We start from the raw sequence: 27,310 nt of genomic DNA, 5'->3' as shown, positions 1-27,310 counted from the left end.
ATTAAATCCCAGCTATGTTCTCCCCACTAAAAAGGTCATAAAAGCAGTGAAAATTTAGTTTTTACAGAATAAAATGTGAACAGGCAGGACTGAGGCTCAAAGCCTCAGTGTGTAGCTGTCCATACCTCAACGTTACAAAAGCACAACCACTGTCCACACCCCAACCACACCTCACCTCACAGTAAATGATCATTTCCATTTCAAGCATTTCCAAATAATCATTTCCCATACTGCCCCTATAAATATACACAGTATACTGCCATCACTACAATATACATGTTTTACACACTCCTTTTGTTGTTGACATTTACAGGCTGTGTGCAAAATGCCACACTCTTCAAATTCATGCCAGCTATTATTTTTACGTCCAGTAGGTGTCCTGCTAGAGCAAATGAAGCTTCATGAAGCTTCGCGTTGGGGTGAACCAATTGGATGAAAAGCTTCAGTGCTTCATGGGGCTTCATCTGCCCATCACTAATTTGCAGCACTTGAAAAGTAAAAAAAAAAAGTTGTATGTAAATAGAGACATAATTGAATGCGTCATAGCAGAAGCTCGTGAATGTATTAATCTTTGTATGTTGCATTTATTAGTGCAGTGCAGCAGAGAATTCCAATAGTTACACCTGTGCTTGACGATCCTCTTCTATTTGAATATTTAAGGAATGACTGACTGCAGTGCGGTTTTAACACATTTCAAAACGGTTTTGCATGTTTGCGAATTGACAAAAAAGCTCCACGAAATGTTATTACCAAGGCTTTTATTTTGATTTAAAAGGCCAACCGGAAGTTCCGACGATACTTGAAGCTAGAAGCTAAAGCTAGAAAGGTTGTCATCAAATCCAGACGCTTATTTGCCGTAACTCATTAGTTGACATTAATTTGACACTGTGTGAACACATGAACATGAACCCAAGGGAGACGTAGAAATATTTCCAGGTCGTCTCCATAAACTTCTGTCGAGCGACTACTTTTTTACCTGGGGGAAAAATCTATACAGAGGTTGGTCAAAATGTCTATTGTCTGTTGTTAAGTGTTAGCTAGCTGAGTTAGCGTCGTTTGCAGAGCTTAGGGGGAGTCTGCGCAAATCTATCACTTTTAACGTCGGAGCATGAGACGGTGGGACCTGTTATTAGTTGCTGAATATCGGTTGTAGCTTAAGGGGGCTGATAGCTACCTGCTAAGATGAGCATAGCTGGTAAACGTTAGTGGCTAGCTGTTTAATAACAGTAGATGGAGGCAGAGATGGTGGCTGACCAAAGCGCTGGTCACCGCCGCGTCACGACTCACAGGCATCATTCAGCCTGAGGTCAAACTGTCTGTACTACTGTGTGCGTCTGCTCCGGCTGAGATGGCTATTCATTGCCACGACTTATATACACCAACAGGTCAGTCAGTCAGGCTGCTGCTTAACTTAAGTCAACATTAATGTGACACTTCATGGATGAGACAGATTAGCCCCTCCGAGCTAATGCTACTGAGCTAGCCGAGACACTCAGTTGACACAGATCTATGAGTACAGCTTCCCCTACTGCAGACCACTTCAGAGCTTGCTGAATTATTTTATTTATTTATTTTTACACAGAATTCACAGTAATATAGGTCACTGAAGAGGCAGCTCAGATTTAAAGGCCCAGCCTGGTTCACCTCCTCTACAGAGCAGCATCTAAGCTGCCCAAGTGTCCTTGAGCAGGACGATGGAGGCAGTTTGCTCACTGTGACAAGAATGCCTTTATTACTCAGATCCATCTGTCGATGGATCTAAGCTTAAGCAGACTGCAACTAAATGAAGAGAACATCAGTCACTATGTGAGCCCCAGTGGGTTATTTGTGGCATTAAATGAATCAACCTAATGAGGTAATCACAGCTGGGTTAAATAAAAATCTGTGGCTCATTATGAAATGTAATAACATCAGAAACAACACTGTAATCATTTGAGATGCCCCACTTGTGAATTTATGTACCCATACTAGTTTTTAATACCAGTGTTTTTTTTCTTTAGCTGTTATTCCGTCTTTTGTGCCAGAGAAATTAATAAATCTTCATTTAAAAAAAACAAACAAACATCTTTCTGCTCTTCATCACACTGTCTTTGAACATTTAGCCACCACAAAATTGATGACACAACAGATAAACATCGGCTACTGCCAACAGTAAATCTCATCATCTGCCAATTGCAGTCAGCAAGAACACTGGCCAAGGCCGATGTCTGCCTGATATATTAATGCATTTGTAATACACATCTATTTTATTGCTGCCAGTATGTCATGCTTAATTCTGATAAACATTTAATCCTAATAAGAAGTACCTTGAATATGGTTTCTTCAAAGAAATATGTTTTCTGTGTGGTCTGTGCTTGTAACATTTGTAATCGTTATCACCCAAGTAAACAACTTATATACACACAATAATTTTTTTCCTTTTCTTCACAATGTGCTGATCCAAATCAGGAAATGAGAGAAAATTATATTTATGATAAATAAAACTACTCAGGAAGCCAAATCAGGGAATTATGTTTATATGTCCCTTTGTAGTGTAATGCTAAAATACTTGTTATGTTTTTGCTCTCATTATTTCAAATACACGTTTTAGACCTATAATATAGGGGCCAAAAGGAAAGAGTCTAAAACAAGTCTGATGCTTTTAGCCAACTGCAGACAGTAGTTTGGTGTGAACTATTACTTTGGTGTTTGTTTACTGACAGTTATTCACCTTTATCAGGCTGTATATTTGAGAGATGGGCTCTGAAAACCCAGAAGACTTTGGTTCAGTTGTGATCCTTACTGAAGATGATCAGCAAGAGATTGGAGGGCTGATCAACTCTGATGGTGAAGAAGTGGATTTCTCAGATCTGAGTGAGTAAAAAAAACAGCAAAAATTAACCACCGACAAGAAAAATAGAAACTAGTGATGTTTTAAATACTGTGTGAGTCGTAGGAGTTTTGATTCTTGTGGTTTGTGGTGATTTCCTGTGTGAGGCATGTACCTTCCTTTATTATTCAATGTAATTCAACACAGTAGCAGTATAACTGTGTGCTGAAAATTGGAAGTTCTCACATTAGGCGCATTTGTTAATCTAATTAACTGGACAGAGAGTGTCATCTGTGCATGTCCTCTCCTCATTAATGGCCTATCAGAAAAGGCATTTTTGGCTTTCTTTCTCTCAGATTTAGTTAGTTTCAAAGAAAGTACAGTTTTACACCTGCAGTGTTTATTCTGTTTAAAATCAGACTGTGGTTTGTTGCAGTTTGTTTGTGCAGATGTGAACATGGTGATCGCACGCTGGTGTGGATGAAAACAGCTGGACCGAGACCCTTGGTCTCAGTTCAATTCCAAACAAACTGTAAAGCGTTTCATTTATAGCATGAATGCAATCTGACCCAGCTACCAGATATATGTTGCAAGTTAGAGCTAAACACTTCCCTTTAGCCATGTATGCATTGCATTCTGGGATGCGGGCGGGTACCATAGTACATCAGTACGGCCTATTAAGTAGCTGTGATATGAGCATAAATTCTCCATGTTCTCCACTCATCCAGAACACAGCACCTTCTTCCTGTATTTACTTTCAGGAAATAAGTGGACTGGATATTGTCACGTGGTTTGTAGTGATACATTTGGTTCCTCTGTGTGAAAAGAAACCAAATCACAGGAAAAAGCTACAAGTTTACAAACTCATAAACTGATTTACACCAGAGTAAACAAACTATAGATGGATAAATGCTCTAATATACTTCTCAAGAAGAATTATTTCCAAAGGTCCTGCAGCTGCTCCGATCTGCCACTAGTTTGTCTTTTTGTTTTTTTGAAGAAGCATAGCCTGCTTCTGAAATTGTTAAATAAATTGGTAAGAGAAAAACTAAAATAAATGAATATAGCCACTTTTGGATTTTGGCAAAAACAGTAGTGATAATGTTTGATCTAAGATGGGGAAGAATCCATCACTTTTGACCATCTTCACAAAGTGTGTCTGAGTTTATTAGATAATTACTTTTTTTTTGGCAATCAGCTCAGTTGGTTCAGAATTTTAATGTTGGTCATGAATCATGTGACTGTGTATTTGGTGACGATCAGAGAGAACTATGCGATCCATGATTAGTTTGACTAGTGAGCAATCCTCTTGCTCTCATTTTGATTGCTCAGTGGCTGCTAATCAGCCGGCCCCGGCGCTTCCTGTCTCGTGTGTCCATGTCTGCAGGCTGGTTACGTTGCTGTTGATATCCTAAAGCTGTCTCTCCAGAGAGTCTCTTCCTCCACGGTAAGACAGATGCCAGCTTCACTGACAGAACTTATTGTACGGTCCAAATGAGGACCATCTTCAGCAGCCACATTCGAAGGACGTGGAGCTGGAATCTGTGTGCAGGATGAAAGCTCATTGGAGAGGCTACTGACTCTATTGTTTAATTTTTTAGTTATTTGGTAACTGTTTCAAAATTAAATATTGGCAGTTCCCTCGCCCAGTCAGCTTTATAGACAACATCTGGTAACCTGATTTCTGAAGTGCTTCTAAGCATGGTGTTAGTTGTTCACACAGATTCTTGGTTGCTGATCTGTTCTTTGTGTTTCCACAGGAGTGAGTGCCATCCCCGGTGCCATACCTGCAGATGCTCCCTCAAAGACATTTGGTCCAAGTGAGAATGAAAAACCGCCTTCTCTTCACACCTGCTCAGTATGTGGGAAAGACTTTCCTTATGCCTCTAAGCTTCAGCGTCACCTACGTACTCATTCGGGAGAGAGGCCTTTCCCGTGCTCCATGTGTGAGAAGAGATTTCCAGAAAAGGGGCTTCTCATGATCCATGAAAGGGTTCACACTGGGGAAAAGCCATTCCCTTGCACTTTCTGTGAGAAAAGATTTGCCAGTCAGGGGGAGCTCCGGCTACACCGGCGGACACACACTGGTGAGAGGCCTTACCATTGCTCCATCTGTCTAAAGAGCTTTTCTCGTCACTGGCACTTGAAAACGCACTTGGAGGCAATGCACTCTGAGGTTGTTGCAGGCTTTACGAGGAAGAAATTTCCCTGTTCAGACTGTGAGAAAAGCTGTAACTCAGCTGCTGAATTGAGGGATCATCAGAGGACTCACACTGGAGAAAGACCCTTCCAGTGCTCTTTCTGTGACAAACGCTTCGCCTTGTCAGGTACGCTTGTAAGACACGAGCGCCTCCATACTGGCATCACGCCTTACCACTGCTCTGACTGCGGAAAGACATTTGCACAGCAGTGGACCCTGACCACACACATGCGGACTCACACGGGAGAGAAACCTTACAGCTGCACGCAGTGCGATAAGTCTTTTGTTGCTCCTGGAGAGCTTCGGAGGCACACCAGGATTCACACTGGGGAAAAGCCATACACCTGCGCAGACTGTGGGAGGCACTTCTCATTGGCAGGAACTCTCAGAAACCATAAACGGTCATGCACACAGAGCAAGAAGGAGTCAGATACAGAGGTTGTATCAGACTTAGTTCGGGCTGCAGCTGAAGAATCTTCCCAGCGAGATCAGGCCAGCAGCATCAGCTCTGAGGTAGTGGCAGTACACAGATATTCAAAAGTAGTATCTCTGTGTTTTATTTACTTCCATTTCTTCTTCTGAAATTGTGTTTTTAGGTGTCTGTCAGTCAGACTGTGCCTTGTGCAACTGAGCCCACTTCCTCAGAGGGTTTTAAAAAAGCAGCTCAGTGTGAAAATACCCCAGAAGGACCCATCGGCCAGCCGGACGACACTGCTCCCACCCCACATATGAATGTAATCGTGAAAGAGGAGGAAGAAGAGGAACCATTGTGCGGTAAGTAAACATGACATTCCAGAGTGTCTTTTTACGCATTAAGAGGAGTGTAAACATGTTTGATCAGCAGTGCTGTTTTTGTGTTGTTGTTGTTTTTTCCCAGTGGAAGAAACTCCAGAGCAGGTGTCTGTTGGTGAGGACTGTACCATACCAGAAGAAACTGAAAAGCAGCGTCAGGAAAGCACCACAGAAATTAGTATTACAGTAAAGGAGGAAGAACAGCAACCTCTCAATAGTAAGAATACACAACAGCAAATCCTACTGCTGATGAGTAGTCACTAACTGGGATGTGGGTAACTAGGTTATCTAATATCCCTCTTCCACTAGTATCTACTTGACTGGGCTCGACTCGGTTTTTAAGGTTTCCCATTAGGAGGTAGTACCTGGTAATCAAATCCGTCATTTTTGAAACCTGGCAACAAGGGAAATGGCCACACAAAAAACAATACAGTGGTACCTGAATCTGAGAAAAAGCCACACACTGAGCAGCATCATTTTGTCATACTCCTTTGGTGTGGCCTTTGGCGGACCTTTGCTGGACCTTCGCTGGTGTTGCTATAATGACTCAGAGTATACTAGGTGGTTCTCGATTGTAGTGGAAAACAACCAAAACTGAATCAAGTCGAAGTTGAGCCACGTAGGCACAAGTGGAAAAGGTCTATGTGTTTTATAAAGTGGCTGGGCAAGAATGTGTTCTTTATCCCAGCTTTAGAGCAGCATTAAGTAACACTACATAGCAGTCGTTTAAAGAGGGGGGGGGGGGGGGGGGGTAATTATAGGTTATTGTTGCACATAATTCTTCTGGGCTTTGACTTTCAATGGTGAAAGCTGTTGGGTGACAGCCTTCACTTTTAAAGCAACAACAACATCTTAAACCAGTAATTTTACTTTACAATGTAACAGGAAACTTGTTAGGTGTAATTTAGCTAAATATGATGCTTTTCCATTTTAGAAATAACGAATGGCAGACACTGCATCAAACTTATATTCCAACATACAATATCTAGTAGCTTTAACTTTTTGTTTGTTCTTTTTGGTGGTTTCAAATGGCTTGTTTTAGCTCTTCATATTTACATTTCCACAGTGTCTGGAAAAGATCCCGAGCGTGTTGCAAACAGTGAAAAAGAATGCCCTCCATCACCGCCAGTGCGGGGAGAGTCAAATAACAACATACCAAAGAGCTCTTACTGCTGTGGCCTCTGCGGAAGAGACTGCCACAAGATGTCTGCGCTTCAGATCCACATGCGAATTCACTCTGGAGAGAAACCGTACCGCTGCACCTTGTGTGGGAAACAGTTCACCCAGAAAGGGCAACTCAAAGGTCACTATAAAGTTCACACAGGAGAGAAACCGTTTTCCTGTCCGGACTGTGGGAAGAGCTTCGCCCACTCGGGGGCCATGAACAGACATCGGCTCACGCACACAGGAGAGAGGCCCTACCACTGCTCTGTGTGCGACAGGAGCTTCAACCAGTCCGGCCGCTTGAGGGAACACGAGAAAATCCACTTAGGTGAGAAGTTTGACTGTCCTGAGTGTGAGAAGAGTTTCACACGAGCTTCAAGCCTAAAGAATCACTTCAGGCTCCACACAGGAGAGAGGCCGTACGGCTGTGACATCTGTGGGAGAGGCTTCAGCCGCTCACAAAGCCTGAGGCTCCACAGACGAAAACACGAGCAGATTCAGACCGAGGAGGAGTCTGCGTTCAATATGAGGAATGATGACTTATCACACAGCGATGATAACTCTCCAATTAATATGTGCATAACAGACAAGAAAGATGGATGATGTATTTAAAAGACATGTACCTCTAGTATTATTAAGACTTCAGACAGTAAAACAGGAACAAGGTGATGTGGAAATAAGGGACTACCTCTGTGATTAGAACTTTATTCATACTTTTGTGTGGTTTTTCACACTAGGGATGTGCAGCACTAGTCGGGCAGGCGACTACATGTTGCTTTCCTCACTAGTCATCGCAAGAAATGTTAGCGCTATAAGCAAAATATTCATATTTCTTAATGTATAATGCCAGTAAACTGTTCTAAGGTGTAGGTGTTATGTAGGAGTGTAGCCCCAGCAGCACGCCTCTCTTTCTTTCTGTGACAAGAACCTGAAAGCAAGCAATGTGGAAAAACAAGCAGACGACAGACGCACTAACCAGTGCGGTATGGAAATATTTTGATCTTTTAAAAAAGTGAACAGCTGCGTGTAGGCCATGGCAGAAACTGCTACTGGAGCGGTGCATGAACACAGTCTGCACAGACGTGTGGACGTTTACCTGCACGGACAGAAACATTAGCCACACTTGGTAAACTAACCTTGTACACTAACGTTGTGTGGGCAGTGCTAGACACAGCTCAGCACACATTTCAGCTGCATTATAATATGGATGAACATTTAAAGAATGTGATTAGCTGTTTTAAATGGGTCTCAAGTACACAAGCAGTATATGTGCGTCTACTAGACTGAAATTTTACTGTCACAAGTTTTTTTCTCAGATTGGTTGACTGGTCCGATTTTCTTTTCATTAGTTTTTTTCCCGAATTTACATGAAAATAATACTAACTTTAAAAAATTTAACTCCCTGAAGAGTGTAGACAGGCTTCTAAATAGATACACACCAAGTAATGTTCAGTAACACCAACCAAACATATTTCTACTAATTTATGTAACATCTTGGAAAGTGTTTAAAATTCTATATATTGGAGGTCACTTTTACCTAACTCTGTCACTGATTACCTGTCCTGGAGCCACTGGAATAGTCCACTCACACTTATTATTATGAGTGACTGATTTAAAAGTCTGTGATTACACTTGTTTTTCATGCAGTATTTGTTATCAGGCTAATAGTGTATGTGGAAATTTGGTTGAAATTTTTTGTACTAAGCGTTATAGTGGCCCATTAAGCAGTTTAAGAATCAGGTGAATCTGAACCTTCTTTCAGACATTTAGCCAGAAATGAAACTAAATGTCATGAAATAATCAACAATGAAGCCAGTCTTCTGTAAGTGGCGAATGCTTATTAAGTCTTGTTTTCGATTGTTACTTATTAGCCAGATAACAATTCGGGTTCACCTGATTTTGTCGTCTTTTAAAGGCCGAGTAACCGACATGATTAAAGGTACCATCCTCTAATTCTGTGATGCTAAAGGCAATAATTTGAAGCCATGTAGGTGGTTAATTATGCCATGTGCTGCCTCTGTCTAAATGTATGGGACATGTCATGTTGAACAATAAAAGTTCTAAATACTACTTTGTTTGGGATTTCAGGGCCTGAATATGCTAGGGCAGGTTTAATATTGTAGTTTTTGCAAAGACCAGAACGATGCAGTTTATGGCAAACTTAAAAGAACCTTGCAGTGACAACATGTGGAATAAAGTAACATAATTACCAGCTACAGTGAACAAATAATATAATGCATATGATTCGGAAAAGCAACGTTCTACAGTGAGTGAGTATGTTTATTCTGGAATATATTTTGATCATTTAATTTGAGCCCCATTAAGCTACTTAAGCAGGACTGTATTTTTTACTTTATTTATTATTTTTATACTTTGCAAAGCAATTATCCAACACAATATTCTGTTTACACTATTGTGCATCACAAGTTTCACAAATGAAAATCTGTAAATCATATTTCTCCACCTGAGACTAAAAATGTTTCAAATTGGGACAGCCATTTTTCTACTTTTTTTTTCTTCTTCTTCTTAACTGATTTTCCTTTTTTTTCTTTAAATTTTTTTGTTTGTTTGTCTGTCTGATTCCTTGAAATTGGGAACATAATTTGAAATTTTGGGATACCAAGCTGAAATTTTGCAGTAATAACTTGAAATTTTTACTCATGTTTTTTTCAGTCATGATAGATGTTGGTCATCTAATCGCCTTCACATATTGCCACCACTTTCACAGAAGTCCCAGCTGCTCCTAAAGGCAGCACCGCTGAGAGCAAGCGTTCTTCTGACCAGTGTTGGGAAACAAAAAATTACTAACATATGGTCGGTAATTTTTATTTTACCGACCATATATATATCTCAACACGAGATATTTGTTTGTGGAGCATAAAGGCTGTATGCTCAAAGTTTGTTGGAGGGGACTGCGTCAAACGGAAGTTGTTGGAATTACGAGGTATTTTGAAAGCGCCGTAGAGATAAATAAACGCACACCGCGCCGAGCAGGCTGTGGTGGCAGAGGTTATTAACACTACGAAAAATTTAGCTTCGTAACGCGTAATTTAAAGCTAACTTTGGGCTGTATATTGCACCTCTGCGCCTGCAGAGAATAAAGCATATCCGGTTGGACGTCGCTAAAGGTGACACTCCTGTCTGTAAACGTTTGCTAAACTTAAGACTGCTGCTAAAGTAAGCTAACGCTAACGTACGTAACCTTAATGAAAAACAATAGCGTACCACTGTAGCAGGCTAGGGTGAACAGCTGTTTTATCTATTGCTTAACACCTGTAAATAAATCTCGAATGAACTTAGAGGCCGTACGTCTCCTAGGTGAACTTTGACATTCACGTGTATATCTACGCAGTAGCTAGCTAAAGTTAGCCACAAGTTGTTCAGGACCTCTCATTCGTGTGACTGGGAATAACACCGCAGCTTGGATTACGATATTAAAATATAAATTTCATTAAGTTCATTTCTTTGTTTATATAAGCTAATATAACTGCAGTTAACGCGTTTTTTCCGCATGTGTGACCTTTACTTGAAGGCTAAACTTGCTGCAGTTCAAAATGCAGCATGCCCAGTATATTAGTCACGGAACAGCTGGTGTATGGTGGTATTAGGCACATTAATTGTGACATTTATTACAGTTGAGTAAATGCCTAAATCTTAACCCTAATGCTTAATAAACATTAGACATCGCAGACACTGTAGTTTGTTTGTATATTTTTTCCATTGTGCTCATTGCATTGAAATGGGAGAAACTAAGTTTCACTTCACTGTTTGTCATGCACGTCTTCCAGCAGCTTCACACAAAGGAAATGAATCGTGGCTGCATGTCTCGACTGACTTTGCTCTCCTCTGTCTCTCACTGTCATAGACTCTTATTGCCACAATGGTTTCCTACAAGAAGTTGAATCCTGAAGATGTCCAGTTTTCCAGCGCAGTTTTGTCAGAAGAGCCTGTTCAAGGCGAGGCTTCAGTGAGTTAGCTTGTGTTTATGAATCTGTTTGTCATTTTATAATCTGTAGAGGCTTACAATTTTACGTTTTAGTATATTATCTCTTTCATTAGGATGACTCACAAGAATTAGGATCTTTATGAGGAAAGTCTGTATTTTACTGTATCCAGTGCTGAAACTGGATTTTTACTTCATTCCTGTGTTTCAAGGCGCTGGAGCCAGAGGACGCCTCATTGCTTCAACGTGGACCTTCATGCTCCGTCACCACGGGCCTCCTGGTGATCGGCTGCCTCCTGCTGGTGCTCTGTGGAGCATGGCTACTGGGTGCTGTGTTATGGCTGCACACTCCCAACCAACAGGAGCATAAACCGCCACTGCCGGGCCCAGGACAAACACCGGGCCCCAAAGTGCAAACATCAGCGAACGATACTGCTGCCTCTTTCCGCACTGAGACATGCAGTCTGATACCAGAGGCGTGGAGGTTTGATTGCTACCCTGAAAGAGGGGTGGTTGTGACCCGAGAGCTGTGCGAGGCAAGGAACTGCTGCTTTATCCCTGCGTCCACCGCTTTCTCCTCTGCCAGTCGCCCGTCAGGGAAAAATGGAATCCCTTGGTGTTTCTATCCTTCAGAGTTCCCTTCGTACTCGCTCGTGTCACTAAATGACACGCTGCTGGGACAGAAAGCTACGCTCGTGAAGGAGGTGAAGACGTATTACCCTGGAGACATCCTCACCATAGAAGTGGAGATGCGTTATGAGACGGACAAGCGGCTGCGTGTCAGGGTGAGTAGAGGTTTCACATTTAGTCATGGAAAACATAGAAGGGCAAAATTTTGGAAACTTACAAGTTGATGAATACATTTTGCTCATGTTCATGTATTAAAGAGCCTTTAAAACTTATAATTCATGCTGCGTTTTTGCACTGATCTTCTGTTTCTGTGTTCATTTTCTTAATTGGAGGAAGCGACAGACCAATAAAAGAATTAGTATTTGGTTTAAATAAAAGGGTATTATATAAAGGCTGTAATTTGGAAATTGGCACGGGCTAAACTGCCTTATAGTCTTAAATAAACATGATTGTTGGACAGCGATAGTTAAGAAACTTTATATGAAATGACTGAGTCACACTGTAAGAAACCTAAATGTGGAAAAAAGATGGGCAGATGGACTTCCAGTGCACACATCTGTTGATTCTTGCTTTGCATATAAAACAAACATGTTGACCTTTGCACTGTGATAATTTTATTGATTAATATTCATGACAATAAAGATAAGAGAAACTACACCTGTCTATTACAGATGTAAGAAAAATTTGCTCTCCTTTGCATTGCATTTTTCATTTCATCAGGTTCAAATCTAATCCTGTAAATTTGCTTGATTAATTAAGTTGTTTTTTTTTTTAAATTCTGATAAAATGTTTGTAACAATTACTGTCAGTTAACCACAAATTTTTCTCCATCAAGATCACCGACCCTTCAAGCTCACGCTTTGAAGTTCCCATCTCCGTCCCCACTGTCACCAACAAGACAGAAAGCCCAGATTATATCATCGAGCTCTCAAAGCAACCATTTGGTCTTGTGGTGAAGAGGCGCTCAACAGGAGCAGTACTGTAAGTCTGAGCTGAATGGGACATTCTGAAATGTGAGGAATAAAATATCTGATTCAGAGGGATTTTTTTCCACTTGCGGCTCTGTGTTGTAGGTCTCATTTGGCTTACGTTGAAGAAAAGGGCTATAGTTAGATTTCCTCATTCATATACATATTGGATACTCTTAACTGTATATATGTATTCAGTTATGAAATAACAGTCTCATTAATGCTTGTCCAAATGTTTCCTGTTAGTCTGAACACCACTGTGGCGCCTCTCTTCTACGCGGATCAGTTCCTCCAGTTCTCCACTTCCCTACCTACGCAGTTCATTTATGGCCTGGGCGAGCATCGCTCCACCTTCCTGCACGATGTCCACTGGAACACGCTCACCATGTGGGCTAGAGATGTGCCTCCAACGGTAACCATCAGTCACAGACACAGCTGCTGTGTGATCCCTCAGATGTTCACGTTAATATAGTTTTTGTCAGTAAAATGATCAGTTAGTTATTCTGTCTGATCATCTTTGATACTTGGCTGCCATGCTCTCACGTTTGCAGTCAGTTCACAAAGCTGTTGCAGGCTGTCTTTGGAGGATGACAGGAGGCTGAATTAATTTTGTTAACTGGCTGGATAAAACTGCAGATTACATGAAATGTATTGTAATATCTTTGCATTCTTCTTCCGTACTGTAGGAGCAGACAAACCTGTATGGGGCTCATCCATTTTACCTGGCAATGGAAGATGGAGGGAACGCACACGGCTTCTTCCTGCTGAACAGCAATGCAATGGGTAAGTCTGTTAGTCACCCTAATACCTTCTGGTTTCACAATGTGCAATAGGTCACATACACAAACACTCAGGAACAGCAGAATAAAATGCTTAAGCTTACAAGTCAAGTTCACATGACAGCAGCTGACTAAGTTAAGCAATTTCATAAAAGCAGAAGTTACAAATGGACTTTCCAGTGTGTGACAATAAACTTCATATCATACTCAGATGTCATATTGATTATTCAGAGCTTTGCCAACACAAACTGTAAAACGATTTGCAATGTACTGAAGTTTTAATAAGATTTGTTTCATTTTGCCATTGAACTAAGTTATGTTGAAAATCACCTTTAGATTATTATACAGACCTCTGTTCTTTTCTGCGTTTGTTTTCTGTGTTGTTCTTTCACAAACTGAAGATGTAGTTTGGAAATGAGAATGATCAGCCTAATATCTTACTCTATTTTCTTCTAAAGTGCACGTTTCTTTTGATGAAAAATGTCTCATCAGTTTCTTATCTGTTTTGTCAGACGTGGCCCTCCAGCCTACCCCGGCCCTTACCTGGCGTACTATTGGTGGGATCCTTGACTTTTACATTTTCCTTGGTCCTGATCCTGGTTCAGTGGTTCAGCAATATGTGGATGTTGTAGGTCAGTAGTAGCACTGTGATGAGATGCACATATATGTAGGCATGTGTACTGCACCCTGATCCATGTTTTCATGGGAGAAAACCTCAAAAATCAGACAACCACCCTTTGAGCAAACACTTGGCAAAAGTGGGAAGGAAAAACTCCCTTTTAAGTGCTCTACTGGGGTGATGCAGTACTATAGTACTATGTCAAGATAAGATGGAGCCTGATTATTCAAGACCTTGTATAGACTTATCACCTCGTGTGATAAGTAGGATTTTAAATTTGAGTTAGGATTTAACAGGGAGCCAATGAAGAGGAGCCAGTATAGGAGAAATATTCTCTCTTTCTGGTCCCTGTCAGGACTCTTGCTGCAGCATTTTTTGGAACAACTGAAGGCTTTTCAGGGAGCTTTTAGAACAGTCATATGAATGACAGTAGTCCAGCCTAGAAGTAATAAATGCATGAACTAATTTCAGCATCACCCTGAGACAGGATAATTTTAGAGATGTTGCACAAATGGAAGAAAGCAGTCCAACATATTTGTTTAATATGTGCATTGAAGGACATGTCTTGGTCAAAAATGACTCCAAGGTTCCTCACAGTGTTACTGGAGGCCAAAGTAATGCCATCTAGACTAAGAATCTGGTAAGACAGATGATTACTCTGGAAATATCTCACATTATAAGCAGGAAATCGGAGGTCATCCAGGTTTTTATGTCCTCATGACATTACTGTAGTTTAATCAATTGCCGTGTGTTATCTAACTTCATGGATAGATGAAGCTGGTTATGATCTGTATAGCAATGAAAATGTATTCTAGGCCTGAGAGAAGCATGTGAAATGTAAACAAACTGGTCCCAGCATAGAACCCTGTGGAACTCCATTATATAAATAACTCCAGCCTTTTGCCTCTGTCACCTTGAGTTTGTCCTGTTTTTGTTTTGAGAATCGCCGCTTTCTTTTCATCCATCTTTGTTGACACAGGATACCCAGCGATGCCAGTCTACTGGGCCTTAGGGTACCATCTCTGCCGATGGGGCTACGACACGAGTAATTCTACGTGGGAGGTTGTCAAGAGCATGAGGAATTATGGGATACCTCAGGTAATTTCTTTTGTAGTACGTGTCAGTGTTTTTAGTTTTTGTTCTTTTGTAATTAACCCTAAACATATGCATTTCTCTTAAGTAGCTTTAGGATGAGTGAATTCATTTTATTATTAATAATAATGAGTCTGTTTAATCGCAGGATGTCCAATGGAATGACATTGACTACATGGACAAATTTATGGACTTTACATATGAATCAAAAAAGTTTGACACACTACCTGAACTGGTCAGGGACCTACATGCTCATAACCAACGCTACGTCATGATCCTGGTATGCAAACACACGTGTACTTGGTCTCATGTGTTTTGTGTCTGCTTTGGCATGTGAGTGTTTAAGTGAGTCGTTTATTAATCCTTCAGGACCCGGGTATCAGCAGCACACAACCCGAGGGCTCATACTGGCCCTTCGATGAAGGTGTAAAGAGAGGAGTTTTTATTAAAGATGCTGAAGGGAAAACGCTTATTGGGAAGGTGAGACATGAAGCCACACAACCACATTAACTGAGCCATGTTCTGTGACGCAGGATTAATGAGTTAGGGAAACATGTTGAGCCTAGAGCCTGTATATGATGGTGCTGGGCTTTCTTGTTCCAGAGTAGATTTAAGTATTTGTGAGCCCCACTTTTTCATTGATTCTTTTGCTGATGAAATAATCAAAGTGCACAGTAGATACTTAGCAGAGATGTTCGTTGTTGTGCGTCTTGTTTCACAGGAATTTTAAGCATAAATATGCCTGGGCCTAATCTGCTGCTAAGTCAGTATTGCTGCTATTAAGATGTTTTTATTGGTATTTATCACAGAGAATATTCATTCCTTCATTATGGAGGCCATGTCAGACCTGAATACACTTATCTAATGTTAATATTGAGAGTGCACCCAGGGGTAAAATAAATACTTTCACTGATGAATTTACAGGATTAACAGTTTTCTGCAACATTCCCCTCTTCTCTACTTTGATGTACCTGTGTTGTGTTTTGCTGTAATAAGTCTTTACATCCTTTATCTCTCCTGCTGTTTCTCTTGACTGATTGGGCAGAACTTAATTGGTTCATTTTGTGCAGAAGATGCAAATAATGCATCAGAAGCCTGCTTTTATTTTAGCATGCGCAGAGACCCCGGGCTTTCTTTGAAAGCTGCTAACTATCATTGTGATACCTGCTGTCTCAAATCAAATCCCCAATCAAAGAAAGCAGAGTTACACTGAACCAGCTTCTTACTCCACCAGTTCTTCGATCACTTAAACCCATGTAGACGTCACTGATTCAGAGGTTTTAATAGAAGTGTTCAGTGTCCTGACACAGAATGTGAGAATCCATAAACGTTCTGTCTTGAGCATGGAAAGCGACCTACTCCTGACCAGGTTATGTTAAACATAAGTTACCATGGCGATTTAGCAAGACAAAAAGAGAGCCCCGTTCATGTACCAGAAAACTCTGACTTTAGGCTCATCACAGCTCACTCACTCATTAATCTGGGCGGTACTACAGTAGCTACAGTATAGCTGAAAGCTTTTGAAAGTTCTCCAGCTTCATTAGCTCTACGTAATTCAGCTGGACTGGTTCTTAAGTGCAGCCTGGCGAGCCCAATAATAAATGAACATGGTTTTGAATGTTAAGCATGAATTTAAACTAAAATTCTTTCTTCCCGTTTCCAGGTGTGGCCTGGTCTCACGGCATATCCAGATTTCTCTGATGAAGTGACACATGAATGGTGGTATGACAACCTACAGATGTTCCACGATAAGGTGGCGTTTGATGGATTATGGATTGTAAGTATGAGAACAGTGCAGGCTGTTAAATAAGTAATCACTGACTCCTGCCTAGATGTCTCCTTATGATTATTTAAAGATCTGACAACACTTCACTTGGTTTTAGGACATGAATGAGCCATCAAACTTCCTGGATGGATCGACCAGTGGCTGCCCAACAAACAATCTTGAAAACCCTCCTTACACTCCAGGTAGGAGATTGGATCTACAACAGAGATCACACTACAAACATACAATACATTTGGGTTTCATGGGGTCTTCTGCTTTCAGGTGTACTGGGAGGTTTGCTGAGAGCCAAAACCTTGTGTGCCACCGCGCAGCAGAAGCAGTCCATACATTACAACATGCACAGTCTGTATGGACTGATGGAAGCTAAAGCCTCTGCAAGGTTTGATGCTCTCAATACTCGGATGTACACACGCAACGGAAATAAAACATTACAATACTTCTTCATTACACACTTTGTCTTGTTGTTTTCACTTCCTCTCTGTCCCCGTGTTCAGCGCTCTGAAGCGAATTGTGGCAAAGAGACCTTTCGTGATCTCTCGCTCCACCTTCCCCAGTCAGGGCATGTACTCTGGTCACTGGCTTGGAGACAACAGGAGTCAGTGGAAAGACCTTTACACTTCTATAGCAGGTCAGAAGTTCAGCAGATACAGATCATACACACTGATGCATAAATCAGAATCAGAATCAGAATACTTTATTGATCCCTGGGGGAAATTATTTTTTGTTACAGTGCTCCATTTTAAACCAACATTAAGACAAGACAGACAATACGCTAACTAAGAATAGTACAATATATACATATATATACATACATACATACATACATAAGTCACTTATAAATAAATATTTGGAAAAGAAACATGTGTAGTTGTAGCAGCAAACAGTGTGTTAAGTGGATGCGTTGTACAGGGAGATGGCCACAGGCAGGAATGATTTCCTGTGTCGTTCAGTGGTGCTTTTCGGTAATCTCAGTCTCTCACTGAACGAGCTCCTGTGACTGACCAACATGTCATGGAGTGGGTGGGAGGTGTTATCCAACATTGTCTTTATCTTGGACAGCATCCGCCTCTCCGACACCACCTTGAGGGAGTCCAGCTCCATCCCCACAACATTGCTGGCCTTACGGATCAGTTTATTAAGTCTGTTGGCATCTGCGACCCTCAGCCTGCTCCCCCAGCATGCAACAGCATAGAGGATCGCACTGGCCACAACAGACTCATAGAAAATCCTCAGCATTTTCTGGCAGATGTTGAAGGACCTCAGTCGCCTCAAAAAATAGAGACGACTCTGGCCCTTCCTGTAAAGTGCTGTGGTGTTTTTAGCCCAGTCCAGTTTATTGTCAATGTGTACTCCAAGGTATTTATAGTCCTCCACAATGTCAACACTGACAACGACACTGTGGCTGATCTGTTGTCGTAAAACTGCTTATTTGAATTCTTGGATAATCTCTTCTATTATTTATCATTTTGGATTTGAGGATGTTTCGTGTGAAATTGTCCGTCTCATCGTTGGATATTTAACTCCCATTTCCTTCTGTGCAGGTATGCTGACCTTTAACCTTTTGGGCATCCCGCTGGTGGGAGCAGATGTCTGCGGCTTCAGCGAGGAGACGCAGGAGGAATTGTGCGTCCGCTGGACTCAGCTGGGAGCTTTCTATCCGTTCACACGAAACCACAACGCCATCAGCATGAAGGTAAGAGTGTCCTCTTCAGTTTATCACTTACAGGTTTAGCTGTGCTTCTGAAAATTGTACTTATTTGTTTATTTATAGTTTCGTGATGACACCTGAAACTTTTACATCAGTGTTTGTTTTGTAGCTTGAGACGTCATTTGGAGAATCTAAACATGTAACTGCATGTCTACTAATGGATTCATTTTTCTATTTTGCATCTCCTACTGTGTGTGGGGCTTATTTTTGTGGTTTTACAGCCTCAAGACCCGACAGCTTTCAGCCCGCTTGCTCGCACAGCCACGAAGGAGGCTCTGCTGCTGCGCTACTCTCTCTTCCCTGTTCTCTACACTCTCTTCCATCACGCGCATGTGCACGGACACACAGTGGCTCGACCAATAATGTTCGAGTGAGTAGGAATCCTAAAAGCACAGATTTTCATGTATTCCGTGTGTTTCCGGGGTGCATAACTTTACGTACTCAAAAGGTTTCCCAAAGACGTGAAAGCCTACGGCATCGACAAGCAGTTCATGTGGGGGAAGAGTTTGTTGGTGACACCAGTGTTGGATCCTGGAGTGGACTACGTGGATGGTTACTTCCCTGAGGGACTGTGGTACGACTATTACACGGTGAGACTCTGTGAGCGATAGTGTGAGGACAGAGCGTATGGTGACTTGATCAGAGTGCTTATATCATGTGTGTTCCTTTACTTCCCAGGGCAACTGTGTGACCAGTAAGGGCGAAGAGCTTCAACTCAGTGCGCCTCTAGATAAGATCAACCTGCATTTGCGTGAGGGCTCCATTATACCAACACAGGTAAAAGGTTTTTCAGCTAAAACGGTCCTGTTACAATGCTGGATGCTCAAATTAACCATGGGCAGACTTTTAAATAGTACAGTCAGAATATGTGGCTGTAATCCCTGTAAACCTAAGGGCATCTTACACTGCAGTTTGTTTACTCGAACCAAAATCTGTCATAAAAAAAAAAAACGTGAGAATGTTCAGTCTGCTGATTGGCCAAGTGCGTCTGAGGCGGGAGCAACAACAGTAAACAAAGGAAGTGTTCTGTGTTCTGGATGAGTAGAGAACATGGAGAATTTATGCTCATTTTACAGCTACTTGATTGGCCGTACTGACCTTCACATATGTATGGTACTCTCCCAGATCCCAGAATGCAAAGCATGACAGAGTGGGTACAGGAGCTGCTGTAGCCTAAACTTGCAGCGTGCACCTGCTAGTTCGTTCGGATAGAAGTTGGATCCTGTTCACACCATAAACAATCCACTCTGCAGTAGCACTCAGCAGTAAAAGTGGCAAAGTGTAAGAGAACAAGGTGAAAGCTTTGCCTTTAACTCCAATATTATTATTTTTGCAATGAAATTTAGAACAAGTTTACCAAAGTTTGAAGGAAATTTAGGCTAAAATGGGACTTTTCACGCTGAAGCACTCAACTTTGCTTCACATTACCTTGGCCGAGGTGAGAATGCAAATGTCTGACTCAGACTGAACATCAAACAGTCTTTAACCTGCCAGCCGGTCAGTAAACCTTGTGTAGCAAGCAGCACAGACCATACTGCACTGTGTAAGGGGGAGGCAGCCCTACCTCGTCAGCTTTCTCGTCGAAACCCCACAGAGCGTTTCCAGAAGTGTCAGCGTGTCTGAAACAGACAATCTCCCGTTGTGTGCTAGATATGAAGGGAAAGCACATGCATATCTACACTTGTCGCCGATATCTATCAGTGCATATCTGGCAGGGGTGTCCAACTCCAGGCCTCGAGGGCCGGTGTCCTGCAGGTTTTAGATGTGTCCTTGATCCAACACAGCTGATTTAAATGGCTAAATTAGCTCCTCAACATGTCCTGAAGTTCTCCAGAGGCCTGGTAACGAACTAATCATTTGATTCAGGTGTGTTGACTCAGGGTGAGATCTAAAACCTGCAGGAAACCGGCTCTCGAGGCCTGGAGTTGGACAGCCCTGATACATGGTTTATTGGATTTTATTATTTGAACCTTTTGAAACCTCTGCATCTCAAACATAAAAATATAACATTTAATCCAAACACATTCAGATGTAATTCACACAAATTACGCCAAAAAATTTTGTTAAATTTTTTTTGTGCTATAAACGATGATATCTGTGGCTCCATATGCTACCTCCTTGTGTTGGACTTTTGCCTTTTAAAATAACAAACAAACTCTAAGTCTGTGCTGAAAACTGAAGAATGCTGAAAACCGTGTGTGTGTGTGTGTGTGTCTGAATTTGTGATTCTACTGGTCAGACGTGTGTGTGTGTCTTCCACTTGATTCACATTCATGTTTTCTCTCTTTGCATGTTTGAACAGGCGCCCAACCTGACCCTGTGGGTAAGCACCGGTCAGCCTCTCCACCTCGTCTCAGCTCTCTCTCAAGATGGTTCAGCCAGTGGAGATCTGTTCTGGGATGATGGAGAGACCATCGACACCTACGAGACCAACCAGTACGCCTACATCATCTTCAGCATTGCTCAGGTGCTCACCTTCATCTATTTTGTAGAGTACAGTAATCTACCCTGCGTGTTTGCTCCAGCCTACTTTATCTGACTTCACACATCATGCCGCTGCTCGTGTAGATGAACTGTGTCTGGACCTGTCTAATTTAGCTGTTTTCAGAGAATCTCACCCGTGTTGTTGAAAAATGGTTTGAGCTTTTTTTATTACCTTATTTTGTAGAACACAATGACATCCCAGGTGCTCTCTAACCACATCGAGGCGTCATACATCACTGTGGAGTCGGCCTCCTTCTATGGTGTGAAGGAGAAGCCGAGCAGAGTGTTGGTGAACTCCCAAGATGCACCGTTTACCTACAGAAACAACCAGGTGAGGTTCTGAGTTATGTGGGGTCTTTTTTGTTTTTAGGTTTGGAAAAAGAAAACGGTGACACATCATAAAAAAAACTTAAAAAGACTGACAGGGCAAACAGAGAAGTGCACATGGTGAATCAAGCCTGCAGAGCATCACAATTATGTCAACAGAGAGAAGAAGCGAGTCTGAAATCAGTTTCTCATGACAGCGACCTTTCTCAGTTTAACAGACTCCACAGCTGGAGACAACCACATCAGCAGCACAACAGAGAACTCAAGTATCTACTGGGTTTTCCCACCTTTGCAAAAGAGACACCCCCCCCCCCCCCCCCCCCCCCCAAAAAAACAAAAAAAACAAAAACCTGGTACCTTTGGTTTTTACCGAAAGATGCTTCCTTGTTAAAGCTGCTAGGTTTCATAAATCAGCCTTGTTTCAGTTTCTAACACAGGATGAAACTGTACCCAGTATTTCCATCTTTTTCCTCTTCCTTTATTTTCAATTAAAAATATTTTTAAATTAATTTGATTGTTACTTTACACGTTTGTCACACAGTGTGTACTGTGAAAGCTGTCATTTTTTTTTTGCATTTGGGCATTAAATAATTAATTTGATCAGTTATTTCGAGAAATGCAAAACTTTATGATATTAGTCCAGCACAGAAAAACTGGCAGCAACATGTATTTAAGGTATGAAATGTAAATGTGGTTATCTTAGTTTTATATTATAGAATTTTCTGATGGCATTGTTATAGATGGACAAAAAGCAGTGATTTAAAAAAAAAAAAAAGATCAATAATATTATTGAATAAGTCTTGAATAAAATATCAAATTAGTAGATTTTAGATTTAAAACCCTGTATTACTTGTGCTCATGAAGCCATGTGTTATTGCCATGGTGTTCTGTAGCTTTAATGCAGACAGCAGATAGTGTTGGCTTTGGTTTCACATGAAGATATTCTCCAAACAGTAATGATGCTTTCCTTCCTCTCTGCAGGTGTTAACAGTCGCTGATCTGGGTCTCAGCCTGAGTCAGAACTTCACCATCAGCTGGATGTAAGCAGCTGTGAAGCCACAAGCTTGCACAGCGCACCATCTCCAAGAATAAGAACAGCCATTTCTTTCAAATTATTTTGGCTCTTGACTCAAAGACACTCGATGCGAAATAGGGATGTCGGGTAATTTACTTCATTGATGGTCGTCGCCCTTTAAAGAGCAGTATTTCACTTAACTCTTCAAACCTTTCCTTGGGATATGCCTGTATAGCTCTGCAGCAAGCGTAGAAATGAAATCACTGGGGCTCAACATTTTCACCATTCAGATGTCCTTGTCAGTGTTTCCACATCTGCATTGGGTGTCTTGCTCGTAGGCTTCGTAAGGGAGGGATTCACTTAAAAAAGATCACAGCTGCTGACGTCAATGCAAACGCGCTTGAATACAAAGGTTGCGTGAATGTTAAGAGTTTATACCCGATGATTAGGAATAAAGAGCCAAAGCAAAGTGTCCGTCAGTTAGGAGTGAAATTTAAGGTACTCAGGAGCGAGGGGGTCATATTGTAGTGTTAATATCATCCTAATGCAGGCTTTGCACAATTAGTCAAAATCGCCTTCCTGTGCTCGGCATGCTTTGAAAAGCTTGTCATCACTGACCAATAGCAGTTTAGACGCAGCTTTAATGTCTTTGGAAGACCACTCTCTTTGTGTGTATCTGATTTATATTATAGTTTGGTCTGGGTAGTCTATACTAAGTTAATGTAATCAACACTGCATTTTTAATTTTACTTTTGTTCCCTTTTTTAAGTCCTCGTGAGCAGAAAAATGACGTGCAATAAATGAGTGAGATAAAATTAGCTTCCTTAAAATGTGACAGCATAGTTCATCATGTAGTTTGTTCCATGTGCTTGAAAGTTGTTTACAGTCTGTTTTGCACTAATTAGTACTGCAATATAGGACAGGTGGGTGTGCCTTATGATTCCTTTTCTTCTTTTTCTTTGTTTTTAAGCATCTCTGCTTTATAACGTCAGCCCCTTTTCAACGCTGAAGACCATATTACTGTTAAACACAAGAAGGACTTTGCTGATTACAAGTGTTGTACAATCATTTTACTGTGACTCGTCACTCTGACAGAGCAGAATACAAATGAAAGCTAAAACTTGTTTTCCTTGTTTTTAGATCAGCACTGTTCATTTCTGCCTAAATTTGAAATTGATTTAGTACATTTGCCGTGAATTAGTATTTCTCACGGATTCTTGTAGACAACACTGGAAAAGAATATGCTGACAACGACATGAATGCGTGTTCGTGTGATGTACTCATACTTCAAGTGTCACCGACAGTTTGCAGTATTTTATTTTGAAGGTATTATAAATTTTATGTGCTCAAATTGAATTTCAGTTTGACTTTTATTTGAGTGTAACATCAGACAATAAAACATTTCAAAATAAAGAGACTTCCTGTTTTATTTGTTTGTGTTTTAACTTGATGTACAGTTTTGAGGCCTTCTCTTATAAAGTAGTGAACAGATGTTTTTTGTATTGCTTCTTGAAGTGCTGAAGTAAACTCGCCAGCAGAGGGCACGGTCTCCCAATGACCAGGACAGGACTAAGCAAAGTACATCCTATGTTCAGTAGGTTGTAGAATCACATTCAACAGCAAGAACTTGAAGTAATCAGTTTCTCTGTAACTTTATCAGTCTCGCGTCATGTTGGAGGAATGCTGTCCCACTCGTTGCAGTGTTACTTCATTTCTTTGAGATATGTGGACATTGGTTTATGCACAACTCTCACAGCATTGGAGTCAGCTGAGGTATTTGGCTGAATCATTGAAACACCTTCATCCTTCTGTTTCTCACCTGTCCTGTTGCAGATTTGCTGCTGTCATCAGGATCATTATCCTGTTGCATGACCTAATTTTGGCCAAGCTTCGATTGTCAGATAGACGACCTCACATTTGACTCTAAAGTCCTTTGGTATACAGAGGAGTTCAAGGTCAACTCAATGACTGTTAGCTGCCCAGGTCCTGTGTCTGCAGAAGAAGCCCAAATCATCACCCCTCCACCACCATGCATCACACTTGTTCTAAAGTTTTGTTTTTCAGCAACTCTGTTGCTGTACACTAAAGCCAAAAATCTCTACTTTGGTCTTGCATGTCCAAAGAAATTTGCTCCAGAGGTTTTTCTGTTTGTTCAGACACAATTTGGCAAACCTAAGCTGTGCTGCCATCTTCTGACTTCTAAATAAGTCACACTTGTTCAAACCTTTTCCTGATTTAACTATCATGAAGTTTAACATTTAGCATGTTAACTGAGGCCTGTAGATTCTGATATAACAGAGTAGCTCTTGGGTGTTTTGCAGCTTCACTGAAGGTTGCACAATTGTGCATCTGCCAGAGAATCTGCTTTTATAAAGGTACTCACACTTGCTGATGATCACCTTATCAAGTGCATTTGATCAGCACCACCTGGCTGCTACTTACCACCTTAATTATTATGGAAGCAGTAAAGGTGTGCTTATAAGGGACTACAGAGTCCTGTGGAGTCCTTTTCTTCCACATGACTGTAACTGTGTAATTGCCACTCTGGCAACAGAGGATGTTTCTGACACACTTTGTAACATGAGAAGAAAATAATACATTCTCACCCCTCAAAACCTCACCGGGAGTAGCACTTTATCACTAGCAAATGTTCAGTAAGAGTCATTGCACATTGAAATATTTCTTATCAGGAAATGACAATTGTTCTTAACTGAAACTGTGAGCTGTACGGTTAATGTTTACCTTATACTTATTCATAGTTTGAGTGTAGCTATAAACAAGGTTGAGATCTGTGTATGTGTGTTTGTTCAAATTATAAGGCCACTCTCCTGTTCCTCCTCTTATTTTCTCATCCTGCTGCTCTGCTTTTTCCATCTCTTTCTCTGTAATGCTGTTTCCCTTTAAAACCCTCATTGCATCTACAGACTAGACTAGACTCTCCACTCTATGAAAGTCAGAAGTTATTTAGATAACAGTCTCAGGATGTCCGTCATTAAGATACCGGGGTCATCTGAGGACTCTTATAAATCATTTTGACTCTTAAGAGTTGCATGTTCTAGTACGTGTTTCTCACCATAACAAACTAACTGGAAAACATCATGGAAAAGGAGCCCTGACGCTACGCCAGACCTTTGACCGGATCTCTGAGTCATGACAGTAAACTATTGCTTCGTTGTACCAACAAAAGCTCCAGAAAGTGAAAGTAACAATTGCATGCTGAAATTGTCCTCCATTGCTGATAAACTAGGCTTGCAATAGATGTGTTTTTATTGGCTGTGTGGAAATGTTCACAGGCTAACTGTTTCCAGATGGGACTTTGAGGAGAGCACATATATCATTCAGCAAAAGGGGGAGGAGAGAGAGCTCAGAGAAAGAGCAGCAGGGGTCTGTCAAAAGCATTCAGCTCTACTGACGAGGGCATTTCCTGTCTGGATTTGGGAGGATTAGGCATTCATGCGTAGGGGGGTGTTTGTATGCTTTGCATGTGGAGAGTGGGACCAACACACAAGACTTTTTGTGGGATTCTTGTCCGTGTTTGATGTGTGCAACTTTGCTTGTAGGGCAAACAGTGATTTAGTGTCAGTTGTCTGAGGAAGAAACTTGGAGCTGCTAGATTGTGTTCCAGTCGGGCTTTTCTGAATTTCTGCTTTGTCACATTAAAGTTTTGCTGTATGCTACATAAAGCAGAAACTGAATTTAAAATAAACTAGCAGTGTTACTGAGAAGGCCTTGTTGCGTATAAAAAAAAAAGGAAGAAAAATCTGGAAAGTCATAAAAAGAAGTTAAATGCAGCTTCATTGTTCACTTCGAACGTTCCTTTGCAGCTTGCAGGAGATATTTTTAACAGTAAGAGTTGCTGACATGGGACAGAGACAACACCAAGCTCTTTTTTTTTTTACTGCACTTGCATTTGTTTCCAAGACACTTGACCCGTTGCCTACTGGTGGTGGTCAGAGGGTGGCTGTGGCTGCAATGTAGCTTGCCATCACCAGTGTGTGAATGGGTGGATGACTGAATGTGTAAAGCGCTTTGGGGTCCTTAGGGACTAGTAAAGCGCTATACAAATACAGGCCATTTACCATTTTTACCATATTTCTGTTCACTCTACAATGCTGGCTATTATGTGAAGTCTTGTTTTTTGACCTGACTCTAAAGATTGTACAGGTTTCTGTGCAGTTTGTTTTCAGCAATGAAAAATCAGAAAAAAGAGGAAAGAAAGTCACACATGGACGAGCCTCTGTGCTGTTTAGTATGTCAAAAATGTTGCATGTTAATGCTTCACTCACCTGACTTTCCTGAAAAGGAAAGTAGATTAAATTAGTAGATTTTGACTGATGGTAGACGTGTATTGAGCTAAATCTGACCTGGTGGTGCTATGAAGGCACCGTGTTTCACACACAGACACATTAAAGTTGGATGTGTAGTATGGTAGGTCTGAAAAGTGAAGCCTTAAACTTGCATTCTTTTGGTTTGCCAGCATATGGTTGCAAAAATTCTTTGGGTTGTACTGAGGTTTTGCAAAAACATGGCATTTTGTGGTGGTATGGATCAAGCCAGTACAGCCTCAGACACACCGGCCTAGAGACTGGTCTGCAACCACTGCTTGTGAGGGAAAATGAGTATTCCCTGACTGTTTGCTGGAGGTTGATAGCAGTCACTAGAGAAATGACTGATAAACTTCCAGTTACACAGGTCTACAGACCAGTAATGGATCACCCCCTGACAACTACCTGTTGATAAGAAAAATGTGTTTGCTAAATAGTCAGCATAAATTTCCCTATTTTTGCTGTCGGTTGAAGTGTGTATGGAAGTGACGAACACTACAACTACTCCATGAGTTGTAGTGTAAAATACTACGCACAACAGAAATGGGCACCTTTTGGCTTTACAGTAAAATTTGAACTTTTTGAAAGATCCCTGCTGTAGCCCTGAGGTGCAGCGTTTACTTTGAAGGCTACCATTCTACATTTCTGTCTTGCTCCGAAACTTTTCAA

At 41.2% G+C, this 27,310-nt stretch overlaps 2 protein-coding genes across 7 annotated transcripts; both read left to right on the top strand.

Moving 5' to 3' along the window:
• Positions 1–797: 797 nt before the first annotated feature.
• On the top strand, positions 798–9,035 carry LOC111500337 (uncharacterized). Of its 4 annotated transcripts, XM_076884695.1 has the most exons (7): positions 798–999; positions 1,583–1,855; positions 2,720–2,853; positions 4,570–5,522; positions 5,606–5,783; positions 5,887–6,018; positions 6,868–9,035. In XM_076884695.1, the coding sequence occupies exons 3-7, from the start codon at positions 2,736–2,738 to the stop codon at positions 7,566–7,568; spliced, it is 2,082 nt and encodes a 693-aa protein (XP_076740810.1). In that variant the 5' UTR covers positions 798–999; positions 1,583–1,855; positions 2,720–2,735; the 3' UTR covers positions 7,569–9,035. The 4 variants fall into 4 exon arrangements, with proteins under 4 accessions (XP_076740810.1, XP_023009899.1, XP_023009901.1 ...); XM_023154131.2 differs by lacking the exon at positions 1,583–1,855; XM_023154133.3 differs by lacking the exons at positions 798–999; positions 1,583–1,855 and adding an exon at positions 1,095–1,385.
• Positions 9,036–9,922: 887 nt separating this feature from the next.
• On the top strand, positions 9,923–23,745 carry gaa2 (alpha glucosidase 2). 3 transcript variants are annotated; one of them, XM_004569058.3, is made up of 21 exons: positions 9,923–10,093; positions 10,831–10,932; positions 11,121–11,693; positions 12,374–12,519; positions 12,753–12,918; positions 13,193–13,289; positions 13,798–13,917; positions 14,884–15,002; positions 15,145–15,276; positions 15,366–15,476; positions 16,660–16,773; positions 16,880–16,964; positions 17,044–17,161; positions 17,277–17,410; positions 18,324–18,475; positions 18,712–18,860; positions 18,939–19,080; positions 19,169–19,267; positions 20,793–20,957; positions 21,159–21,305; positions 22,283–23,745. In XM_004569058.3, exons 2-21 carry the CDS (start codon positions 10,846–10,848, stop codon positions 22,343–22,345), a joined length of 2,919 nt encoding a protein of 972 aa, XP_004569115.1. In that variant the 5' UTR covers positions 9,923–10,093; positions 10,831–10,845; the 3' UTR covers positions 22,346–23,745. The 3 variants fall into 3 exon arrangements, with proteins under 3 accessions (XP_004569115.1, XP_004569116.1, XP_004569117.1); XM_004569059.3 differs by having other exon boundaries at positions 9,923–10,142; XM_004569060.3 differs by having other exon boundaries at positions 9,923–10,158.
• Positions 23,746–27,310: the final 3,565 nt, after the last annotated feature.

This window comes from Maylandia zebra, linkage group LG6, assembly GCF_041146795.1.
Source record: "Maylandia zebra isolate NMK-2024a linkage group LG6, Mzebra_GT3a, whole genome shotgun sequence".
Classification (NCBI taxonomy): Eukaryota; Metazoa; Chordata; class Actinopteri; order Cichliformes; family Cichlidae; genus Maylandia; species Maylandia zebra.
The sequence above is the reverse complement of the archived record's forward strand: the minus strand, read 5'-3'. Positions and strand labels throughout refer to the sequence as shown.

Excerpts from the sequence above, each read along its gene's own strand:
- LOC111500337 (XM_023154131.2), top strand. The coding sequence starts at position 2,736 with ATGGGCTCTGAAAACCCAGAAGACTTTGGTTCAGTTGTGATCCTTACT. Across the intron at positions 2,854-4,569 it reads AGTGGATTTCTCAGATCTGA|GAGTGAGTGCCATCCCCGGT; the intron begins GTGAGTAAAAAA and ends GTGTTTCCACAG. Across the intron at positions 6,019-6,867 it reads AGAACAGCAACCTCTCAATA|TGTCTGGAAAAGATCCCGAG; the intron begins GTAAGAATACAC and ends ACATTTCCACAG.
- gaa2 (XM_004569058.3), top strand. The coding sequence starts at position 10,846 with ATGGTTTCCTACAAGAAGTTGAATCCTGAAGATGTCCAGTTTTCCAGC. Across the intron at positions 19,081-19,168 it reads TGTGGTACGACTATTACACG|GGCAACTGTGTGACCAGTAA; the intron begins GTGAGACTCTGT and ends TTTACTTCCCAG. Across the intron at positions 20,958-21,158 it reads TCATCTTCAGCATTGCTCAG|AACACAATGACATCCCAGGT; the intron begins GTGCTCACCTTC and ends CTTATTTTGTAG.